This window comes from Vigna unguiculata, chromosome 6, assembly GCF_004118075.2.
Source record: "Vigna unguiculata cultivar IT97K-499-35 chromosome 6, ASM411807v1, whole genome shotgun sequence".
Lineage (NCBI taxonomy): Eukaryota > Viridiplantae > Streptophyta > Magnoliopsida > Fabales > Fabaceae > Vigna > Vigna unguiculata.
Window position 1 is genome coordinate 1,459,491 of NC_040284.1, and position 11,641 is coordinate 1,471,131.

General features: G+C 38.4%; 1 protein-coding gene across 1 annotated transcript; it reads left to right on the forward strand.

Moving 5' to 3' along the window:
• Positions 1-633: 633 nt before the first annotated feature.
• Positions 634-6,476, forward strand: LOC114187812 (protein MAIN-LIKE 1-like). Its single transcript, XM_028076186.1, has 5 exons — positions 634-747; positions 4,342-4,404; positions 5,105-5,326; positions 5,403-6,059; positions 6,147-6,476. Exons 1-5 carry the CDS (start codon positions 634-636, stop codon positions 6,474-6,476), a joined length of 1,386 nt encoding a protein of 461 aa, XP_027931987.1.
• The last annotated feature ends 5,165 nt before the right edge of the window (positions 6,477-11,641 follow it).

Sequence of the window (11,641 nt, forward strand, 5' to 3'; positions counted from 1 at the left end):
GTTCGTTTTAATGATTACATGAAATGTATGGTAATATGATTGCATGATCCTTGTTTAATTTTAAAATTTATGAATTTTGGAGATTTTTCCAGAAACCGCCTGGCGGGCTGCTCATAGCCGCCAGGCGGCACATACCCGTTTAGTGTATTTTTGGGTTCACTGAGGACCCGCCTGACGGTTAATCCCTATACCGTCAGGCGTTACAAACTTGCAATCCAGTTTCTAGGTTTAGTGATGAACTGCTTGGCAGTCATGAACACCCGCCATGCGACACGAGTCAAATTGACCCGGTTTTGATGTTTTGTGGGTTCTGGGGTGATTCTGATCGGGTAAAAATGTAGTTCTACTTGGTGAGCAATGATGTAAGTCATTATATTGTAGAATTTTATATGGTTGGAAGGTTTAATTGGATAAATTGCTATGAATACTTTTTGGGTTTCATGTTTGGGTTGTTCTTATGATTCGAGAATGGATATACTAAATAGGCATTGAGAATTATTGATCCCTATAATTAGGTTATGAATTGTGCTGGATGAGTATGAATTCGGGAAGAAACTGTTAGAAATTGCAAAGTAGGGAGAATGGTGAAGGTTTTGAGTCAAGGGTGCTGGGAAAAATTTGGAAAATGTCTAGATGGTATGCACCGCCTGGCGGCATGGAGCTTACCGCCAGGCGCCAGCGCAGTGGCCACTCTGCTGCGTGGTTGGGTTGGGTTCTGATACAGTGCCATTGGAAATAGAGGCATTGGTATGAATATATCATTGAGTAACATTAAGCAGAGGCTTAAGAACATATAAATAGAGGGTATAAACACCTTAGGGAGGATTATTCGAAACATAAGAATAAGTAAGAAATAAGGACTGGTGTGAACTAAGTGGAGTAGGTTCAGAGGTGTGAATCGTTCTGTGTTAGGGTCATATTTAAGAGTGACGAGTGGTAAGCCATTAGAAAGAGTAAAATGAAGGTTAGATGTCAGGAAATTGTTTAAAATGAGTGGTATTGGCCCAAACGAGAGTATGGTGTAAATGTAGTCAAGATTTGTATGCTGTGTCATGAACCTTAGACATCTAAGGATAAATAATATTGCACCAAGGGCACTGGATTAACAGTGACATATAGTAAAGGTAGAGAAATTGAAATAAGCAAGGTGATTGGATAGTAAGCTTATGTTATTGAATCTAATTGGTATTGAGGTTATGGGATAACGAATTAAAATCTCAAGATGATGGAGGGTACTTAAATTGGTAAGAATCAATGTTACGTGGTGCAGAATGAGATGGGGAAATCCAAGAATGGGAAAACATGAACCTGTGTTGTATTGATACAGCGCCTGGCAGCACAGTTGAAGCCGCCAGGCGACAGTTGCCTCTCAGAGTGTAACAGGAAGGGGTGGTGCCTGGCGATGGGAGTAGATTGCCTAGCGATAGCCATCAAACAGTGAGCCTTGGGAAGGTGGGCGCCTGGCGACGATGGAGGTTCCGCCAGGTGGTGACTGCTTGTGTTGGTGGTTCTGAGGTGCTTGGCGCCTAGCGGTACGTGTCACCCACTAGGCGGTCTGGAAGCGCTTGTGCCTGGCAGTACATGTCCCCCGCTAGGCGATTTTTAATGTTGTAATCTCGAGATGTTGGATTCTGAATGCGTAATCTACAAGGCTTTTGGTGGTGCTTCAAAGGTGGGATTGCTTGTGTTCCTTGAGTTGAGCTTGGAACGTATCCCTTGAGTTGAGCTCAGGATAAGGGTTAAGCACGTGGCATTCCTCGAGTTGAGCTCGGAATGGCATCCCTCGAGTTGAGCTCGGGATGGCGGATGAACACGAGGAACCCTTGAGTTGAGCTCGGGTTGGCGAGTGTTGCTAGTGTGAGTGTTTTGGTTGTGGCCAGTACGGATGGGTCCAAATGGATTGCCCTCCTCAGTGATTAGCTTACGAGTTTGGTAGTATTGGAACGTTATGAACTATATTCGTATTTGGGAACTCCACCAAGCGTTACGGTGTGTGATCCGTAGCATGGTTTCCCCGCACGTGCTCTATCGGTTGTGGTCGATAGGTATGGCAGAAAGTCACCTAGAGGTTATCACTAGAAGAAGTAGAACACGAAAGTCATGGTTGTGGCCATGTTATATGGAATTAATTGGGGAAAAATCTTTTAGTGGTTGCAAGATGAATATATGAATGATTTATGCATGTATATAAATGTGGATTATGCTTTATTTGTTAAGCTCACCCTATCTACTTGTGTTTGATGATGATCGTGTGCGCGGTACACGTGAGCAACTGATGTTGATGCAGGTGGTGCTGGTGAGACTTAGCCACAAAGTGGGGATAGCATGGGAGTTTTTATGTTTTCATGTTTTATGATTTTTTGGCATGAGTTGTAAACTTTTATGAGACATTTTGGATTATTCCACTTTTGAGATTATGGATTTTTGCTTTTATCATTGGAAGTTAATAAAGTTTAAATTTCCCGCATTTTGGGAAATGAGGTATTATTAAATGAAAATGTTTATTAGTTCTTTATTTATTATTAAATTCGTAATATCCTGACGGGATGTTATACGAATTACCAAGAAACATGAATTGGCTTCATGGTTGTGCATGCACTTAGTAATTGGGAGGTTGTGGATTTAAACCTCGACTAGAGTAAAATCATAACATTTTTTTATGCCTTAGGAACAAATTGAGGAGATGAAGAGCTGGTGATAGGTTCCACGAATCTGGACACAAACAAAGAGGTTAATTGGACTTAATTAGGCTTTAAGAACCCAATTAATTTGGTAGAATTAATTTAATTAATTCTAGAGATGAAAAGTAAGGAGAGTGTGGACGGTTGTGGGGAATAAACCATTCTGGTTTCTTTAGGTTTTAGGGAGTGTTTGGAAAAGAGAGAGGAGAATGAAGGGTGAATAAAGCAGAAAAATTTCGTGTGGCTGAACATAAGGTAGAACAGAACCCTAAAGTGGAGAGAGTGTAGAAAGACTAGGAGAAGGTCTCAAGGGTGGAGATCAAAGTTGGAGCAAGGAAGATCGCTAGTGGAGTAATTATAGCAAGATTTCCAGGTAGGGGAAGCTTTTTCTTGTTTTATTGTTTCTTGATGAATGAAGTTGAACCTTTGGGTGTTTTCTGTGTCATCATTGTTTGAGTTCTAGTAGGGGTCTTTCACGGGTTAATGATGTGGTGGTTGAGATTACATAATTGTTAATGTTCCTTGGACTGGTATAATATTTGAAAGTTTAATGATGGTATGGGTGGTTGTTTTGAAACCTCGCTCATAGTTTTTGTAGATGGGTTACTTCCCTTTCATAGTGGGTAAACTCTCAGTTTGATTGTTGATATTTGTGTACTAGTTTTTATCTTGTTTGCTTCGGTGCTTTGTGGGTTTACTTAGTCTACTAAGGCTTGTATGTTATTCGTGCTTGTGGTTTAACATGTGCTTTTATCATTTGATTCTATTTTTCGTTAATGTGTTGAGACCTTGATGGTGGTGGTGTGTTCCGTGATAACTAGGGGATAGTCTTGCACCTATGGTTCTTTCTCTTGCTGTCTTTGTATCAGGAGCATGGCCCTTTCGTGAGTGAATGTATTAGTTAGTGGTGGGGAAACCTTGTTGTTCTCTCTCGCTTCCTTCACATGGTACTCTTGGGTTGTGTTCATGTGTCACGTGAGGCAGGGTATGAATCCCTTGCATTTTTTAAACTCACCTGTGAGAGAAGTTTGTTGCAGACTTGCCTTGGATTATGCTTTCTTACCCTATGTTTTGCGGTGCTGACCCTAAGTCATTTCATTGTGTTATAGTCCATGTTGTGGCAGTACTTGTATTTCCATGTACCTCCAATAATCTCTCCTGTACCCCCAAAACCTATTTTATTTCCATGTTTGCCCCTGGTTAAAAAAAAATTTACTGTGTCTTTTTCTCTCTTTCACCGCATTGCACCCCCAAATACCCCTGCACCCCTCACACCCCTCACACCCCTCAGCACACTGCACCCCCAAAACCCCTGCACCCGCATCCCAATAAAGCAAATAAAGCAGATTCCCTCCTGCACGCACCTGCATCCTTGGAATCTTTGACCTAAAAAGCCTCCACGCCTCCACACACTCTCCATCCTCATTCTCCCTCTTCTCCCTCTTCTCCCACAAAGCATTCTCCCCACGCCATCCTTTTCTCATTCATAGAGTATCCTTTTCTCCTCCACACACCATTCTTCTCCCCACCGTTCATCCTTTCCCGCGGCTTCTCCATTTTTTACAGGTAAGTAATACTGGTTTTTTAATATTAGACAGCATGTGTATATTTTTATTTTAATGCATGTGTATATTTTTATTTTAATTGATTTTATATGTAGCTTTTTCTTAAACCTGCTGGAAAGGTGGGTTGTGTTGATGAGTGGTGTGCGTTTGAGAGGAAGGTGGGTTGTGTTGATGAGTGGTGTGCGTTTGAGAGGAAGGGTTGTGGCGTTTCTTTTTTTTAAGGAAACAGATTGTGGAATTCGTTTCCCCATTTTTTTTTTTTACAAAGCGGATTGTGGAATCCGTTTTTTTTTTTTTGGAAACGGATTGTGGAATCCGTTTCCCGTTTTAATTTTTTTTATACAAAACGGATTGTGGGATCCGTTTATTTTTTTTTTAGAAAACGGATTGTGGAATCCGTTTCCTTTTTTTTTCTTTTTTTTACAAAACGGATTGTGGAATTCGTTTCTTTTTTTTTTTTAATTAAATTTTGTTTTTACGAAACGGAATTTGGGATCCGTTTCCCCTTTTTATTATTTTTTTTTTACAAAATCCGTTTCTGTTTTTTTTTGGATGCCTTTAATGTTTTTTATTTAAATTCGTTTGATGTAATTAATTTGATTGTGGTCCGTCTTCAGTTTGTGAAATTGAACCCACTTAGAGTGTTTTTACGAGGAAAAAGAGGAAAGATGATGTGAAATTGAACCTGCACTTACTGCATTTAGAGTGTTTTTACGAGGAAAAAAAAGGAAAGATGAGGGCGAGTATTTATTATTTATTATTTATTAATTTGTATTTTATTTTATTATAGATATGGTCAGGACACGAGGAAATATATCTAGACGTGGTTCAAATGATGCACCCGAGAGTTCCAGATAGGGTGGTGCACGAAAGAGACCGACAGCATCGGCTCGTAGAAGGGGTCAGCATGAGGCTAATGTTGTTGAGGATGACGTTGTTGAGAATGAGGTTCCTGACGTTCCTCGGGAGGACGAGCAGGTCATTGATAACGATGGTGGCGGATTTCCTGGTGGGCCGTATGATACATCTTTATTGACGCAGTACCAGGATCATGTTGCACGCATGATATGGGATGGTCAGGTCAGTAAGAAGTTTTTATATAGGTTTAATTTTGTTGTTGTTAAGTATTTTTATTGTTGTTTGTTTCTTCTGTTAGGATCGAGTTGTGAAAGTGGTCTCCCATATTAAAAAAGTTAAGAAATTAGGACGTCCTCACCCTGCTGTTGCACCTTTTGTGTTAGCTTCTGGATTATCGCCTTTGTGCGACATTTTATATGAATATATCGATCTTGGGTTAGTATTGGGTTTCGTGGAGAGATGGCATCCCGAGACTAATACTTTTCATTTACCCATTGGGGAGATGACCATCACTTTGGATGACGTATGGTCACTTCTCCATCTTTCCATCAGTGGAAACTTTTGCTCCACTGAAAATCTGGAATATGAAGATTTTGTTCAGATTTTGACGACACTTCTTGGTGTTGACCGGGCCATGGCATGTGTGGAGCTGAATCAAAGTCGGGGTGCACAGGTCCGACTGAGCTGGTTGAGAGACTTGTATCACAGCTGTTGTGAAAACGAGCTATGGGAGTTTGCTGCACGTGCATATCTTTTGCACCTTGTAGGGTGCACGATATTTGCTAACAAAAGCACCACATATGTTCGTACACATTATCTCGAGCTATTTAGAGATCTCTCCACATGTCGTACATATGGTTGGGGAGTTGCTGCTCTTGTCCACTTATATGAGCAACTAGGAGATGCCAGCTTTGCAAATACAAAGCAATTAGCTGGATATCTACCTCTTCTGCAGGTACCCATTTATATAACATTTTATTCTTTATTTGACTTGTTTTTAGTTTTATATGACAATGGTTAAATGAAATATTATTTGATACAGGCTTGGATATACGAGCACTTCCCTACATTGGGAAGGAAGCAAGTACGGGATACATATGTGGAGACCGAACCCCGTGCTCTACGTTATGTCACTGGACGCGCCATTTCCGCTATAGCTGATGTTAGAGTCCAGTTGGATGGCTTGACATATGATGGGATGATTTGGAACCCATATGTAGCACACAGAGCTGCTCGACAACTGGTAACACATGGCATGTTTTCTGGCATCTTGAGGGTTGGGACCGTCGTACAACGTCATTTGCCGGAGCGTGTGTTGCGACAATTTGGCTTCATCCAGCCTATTCCACGACCGCTAGTTCGGTTCCCATGATGGACTTTGAGGCTATTGATGATCGATGGAAAAAGCACGAGCAGTTTGTTGTACATCAAGTGGTCCAAGCACCAGCTCCTTTTTCATGTTCAGATGGATATTTGCAGTGGTTTAGGAGAGTCTCCCATCCATACATTTTACGTGGAGCTGAGGCCGACCGACCTAGCCTTGTGCTTGTGCCCCGATTTCGTCGGAATTTGCCAGATGACATAACAGTTCAGAGGACGTCATCGTCATCATCTTCCAGTGGTTTATTGGTATGTAACACATTTAGTTGTTCATATTATTAGTAACTTTTAATATTTGACATTAACTTGTTATTATCACAAGGTCTCGTGAAACGCATCGTAGGTGGTCTTCAGCGGATGATAAACTGTAGAGACGTTACTGAGGGCACAGTTGCCTGGGATCGCACTCATGAGTTATTGCAGATGGCTCAAGATGGCGTTGAAGAGGAAGAGACTAGAGGAGGACGTAGAGTTCGAGGTCGACGACCATCTACGTCTGGATAGTCGATTTATTTGTATTTGATGTTAGAATTGACATTTCTATTGGATTTTATATTAAGATATTTCATCTATATATGGTATTTTATATTAAGTTATTTAATGTTAGCAATGAGGCCAAAATATATCCGTCCCTTGGCCAAAGGAGTTAGAATTTTATATATTGGTAAAATAATTACAAACTACAACAGTAAAATACTTAAATACAATCAACAAATATCAGTCTTCCATGAGATCTACATAACTACGATCCACTATGTGTAAATCTAGGAATGCTTGCATCCTATCTCTATAAAATGATGCCCACCCTTTTGCCTTTGGGTAACAATTGCTAGATGATATGATATCCACTGTCGGTAATGGACAGTCTTCTTGTAGACGAACCTGTAAATACGCAATTAGTCAATAGAGAAATAAAGTTCTTTATAAAAATAATATATATATATATATATATATATATATATATATATATATATATATATATATATATATATATATATATATATATATATATATATATATATATAAACATATATACCTGCACAAAATGAGAATTGTAAACATGTTCGATACAAATTAGTCGATGTTGACTTTGCGAAATAGGTGGGGATGTACGAAGTGGGAATATAGTCAAATTCTGAACTGATGACAAGCACACGAGGATTACATTATACCGATTAGCAATCGCATACCCCATGTCTGGTATAGTCATCCACTTGTCTCGATTAGCCTGTATATAATTAATTAGATTATAATAAAACAAAATCATAAAAAACTTGTAATACATAAATTTCAACACTGGTGTATAGAAGTTATACCCCTGATGGTGATTGAACTAGCAAAGACTTTCTCAGTTCTTCCAGTCGATCATAGCCTCCAACTAACGTTGCATATTCATCTCGCCATTGACTAAGTTCTTTGTATAGATCATGTCTGATTAGAGGCCACGACTCCTCACCCATACCCAACAATGCAGCAATGCATCTATATCCACAATGACCGTCCGCCACAACATCGACAACATCGAGTATATAAGGATGAAAAACAGGATTGAACTGTTCTAGCATGGGTATTACTTTCTCTTCAATTACACGTTTGCTCTTCACCTTGTTTTCTGTTTTTGCAACACACGTGTCTTGTCTTGAGGACTCAATGAAGGCGTCCACATGCTCAAAATAGGAGGGATCACGTTTGGTTGACTTCTTTGATCTATGACTCTTAGCTGCACCTTTCGTCTTAACTTTACTCGGTGGTGGTAACATCGATGTCATGGAAGGGCTAACTATGTCAAGTAATTTATGTTTTATGGTCACTTTTCCTGCAATATCAACTTCTTTGAAAAGATTAAGCAGTAGATCAACCTCCCTCTGAATAGATAATTGCCCTTCAGATTGTGAAGACGAGACATTGGAGAAGCTCAACCTAGTCCACATGACATGAATTTCTTGGAGAGGAATAATCCCAGGATCATATCGTGCTAATTCACACGCACATGGTAGACCATAAGTTTGTCTGAGAATGCAGCCACAACGACTACTATCGAATCCAATCTTCTTTACTCTTTCCAACTCTGGAACAAGGAGTTCTAAGGCACATCTAGAAATATTTCCCACTAATCTTCTATAACTCAATGCCTTGTAAGAGTCACTGATCAGATTTAAACTTCTTTCAAAAGACGCCTTAATTTCGTTGTGTTGCAAGATAATAACGTTGTGAATTCCATCCCAACACGAACAAAGATCTCCCATACTACTTCCAAGAACTTTCTTTAGACTCCAGTGAGCAGACTCAACCCTAGTACAATTTATACAAGGAAATCATATAAACCATTAATAAAAAAAATTAATTAATAGCAAAATACAAACATACCTGTTTGATGTTGTATTCCCCAAATGCATAACTTTGTTCGTCCATGCCTTCACAAAGAATTTTTTATAAGGAATGATCCACGAGTCGTTAACATATTCAAAGAATACATGCCATGGCTGGCAAACAAGCTCAAGACGATGAACACACTCGTTGAACTTTAATTCATCTTCACAGTCCATGACATTCTCCCAGGCTTGCAATACAACATCCCATGCATCAACAGAATTTACTAACATTTTGCACTTTGCCTGCACATTTTTTTGAATGTGGAAACGACATAGAAGATGATAACACTCAGGGAACACCATGCCAACAGCATTCATTAGAGCAAGATCCCTATCAGTTACAATGACTTGTGGACCACCCTCGGACGTCATAAATAGACCTCTTAGCCTTTCAAGAGCCCAAATGAAATTATTTTGCTTTTCACTAGATAAAAATGCAAAAGCGGCTGAGAAAGTTAATCCTGTTGAGGTCACACTAACAATCTCAAGTAATGGCAACCGATATTTGTTGGTTTTATAGGTACTATCCATTAAGAACACAATATTGAATGAATTTAACAACTTCACAGCATCAGGATGGGTCCAGAACAAATCGCTTACCACATCAGATTCATCAACACATCTACTAAAATGGATGTAGTGATCACGTTCCAACATCAACATTAACTGTTGTAACTCAGTTCTTGAACCTCTTATTGAGCGTTTGTACCTATATCTTGCATTATACACTTGCTTCAGAGTTGTAACATTACAATCATCTTTTTCTTTCAGAGTGAGAAGTATATTTGCAGGTTTGACTTGACTTTTGGTCATATCAACAAGCAACGATTGTTCAGTAGACTTCAACCTACCCGCATAGGGGTGACCAACTAGAGTAGAAGAGACATCGTGATTATGGTAACCACATTTTACGTTCAACACCTATCCCTCCCCTCGAGAGATGGGTCTCCCTCTCAATCTAAAGGGACAATCACATTTTCTTGTCCCAGATAAACTGGGTTCTGCATCACACTTGTATTTTCTATATTTTCCACCTCTTTCACAACCTAATAATACATGGGTCTTTCTTCCTGGTTGTCCATTGTATTTATCCTATCTTAGAATAATAACGACAAACCCAAGATTATAAGCAACCCCTCTAACCCATTTAATTAAATCTTCACGTGTTGAGAAAATATCATCGGTTGTAAAATGAGATGTATAATCTTGTTCGCAGATATCATGAACAAAATCAGAAAACTCTGACATGAGACTACAATTTTGTTGAGAATCCGCTTGAGAATCCAAGAAACTCAAATAACTAAAATGATGATCTTCCATAATGAACTATAATAAAAAAAGAAATTTTAATATGTAAATAACCCATCTAAATGCATAAAGAATGCAACACGTATCACAGAAAACGAGTGAATGCAACACGTATCAAAAATTGAAAACTAATTGCATGTTGATATTCATTGCATAATTTACGTTAGAAAATTCACCAATCACACAGTATACATTCACTCACATTAAAAATTCACCAATAACACAATATACACACCAACACACAAAATCCAAGTATGAAACAGAATAGTATGAAACGGAATAGCTATTCCGTTTCACATCTTTAAGACACGGATTATGTAATCTGTTTGGAAAAACAAAATTTTGGTTTCTATTTGATGTTCAAGTGTTTGGACTTCAAGTGTTTGGACTTCAAGTGTTTGGTCTGTCGGACAAAACATCCATGCAAATAAGGAGTGGAAATTTCAACGAAATAAGTGATTCAATTCTATTTCCATGACAGCACGTACATGCATGCCACCAATCTTATTCACCAGTTCTTTTCTTTGCACAGAACTGGAAATGGAATCAAGAAGAAAGAAATGGGGTGAGGGTGTGTGGGTGTAATTTTTAACAGAATATTATGCAAGGTTTATTTACCAATAACATTTAAAAGTAACATTTAAAAATAATGGGGTGATCGTGTTATTTTTTTATGGGCAGAAAAAAAATCATGATTTATGCGAAATGGCATACACTTTCCGTTTCGTAAAATATTGTGAAACGGATTCTTTATTTATCATCTAACAAACGTACACCAAGAATACCAAAAACAAATGTATTCTTGACTTATAGCATCCCCACAACCACCTACGAACATGAGTAATAAACATATATATATATATATATATATATATGTGTGTGTGTGTGTGTGTGTGTAATTTTGTGATGGATGCGAAAATCATAATTTATAGGAAATGGAATAGAGAATCCGTTTCAAAACGTTTTGAAACGGATTCTGTGTTCCGTTTCATAAAAAAATTTGCAAATTTTTTTATGAAACGGAACACAGAATCCGTTTCATAACGTTTTGAATCGGATTCTGTATTCCATTTCAAAAAAATTTGCAAATTTTTTTATGAAACGGAATACAGAATCCGTTTCAAAACGTTATGAAACAGATTCTGTATTCCGTTTCATAAAAAAATTTGCAAATTTTTTTAGAAACGGATTACAGAAACCGTTCCATAACATTTTGAAACGGATTCTGTATTCCGTTTCCCATACATTTTGAAAACGCAGACAATCCCTTCAAACAAATTCCGTTTACAAAGAACTTAAGGTGGTATGAAGGCTAACCTGGATTGACGGAAGTACCTCTCCAAGATAAGGCAGTTACTCACAACTCACAAGACTTTCCTTCAAAGAATCAACATTCAATCATAATAATGCATACTGAGTGACAGAATAAACAAAACAGGATTCCTTAAAAAAAATAAATGAAAGTCATACAATACAA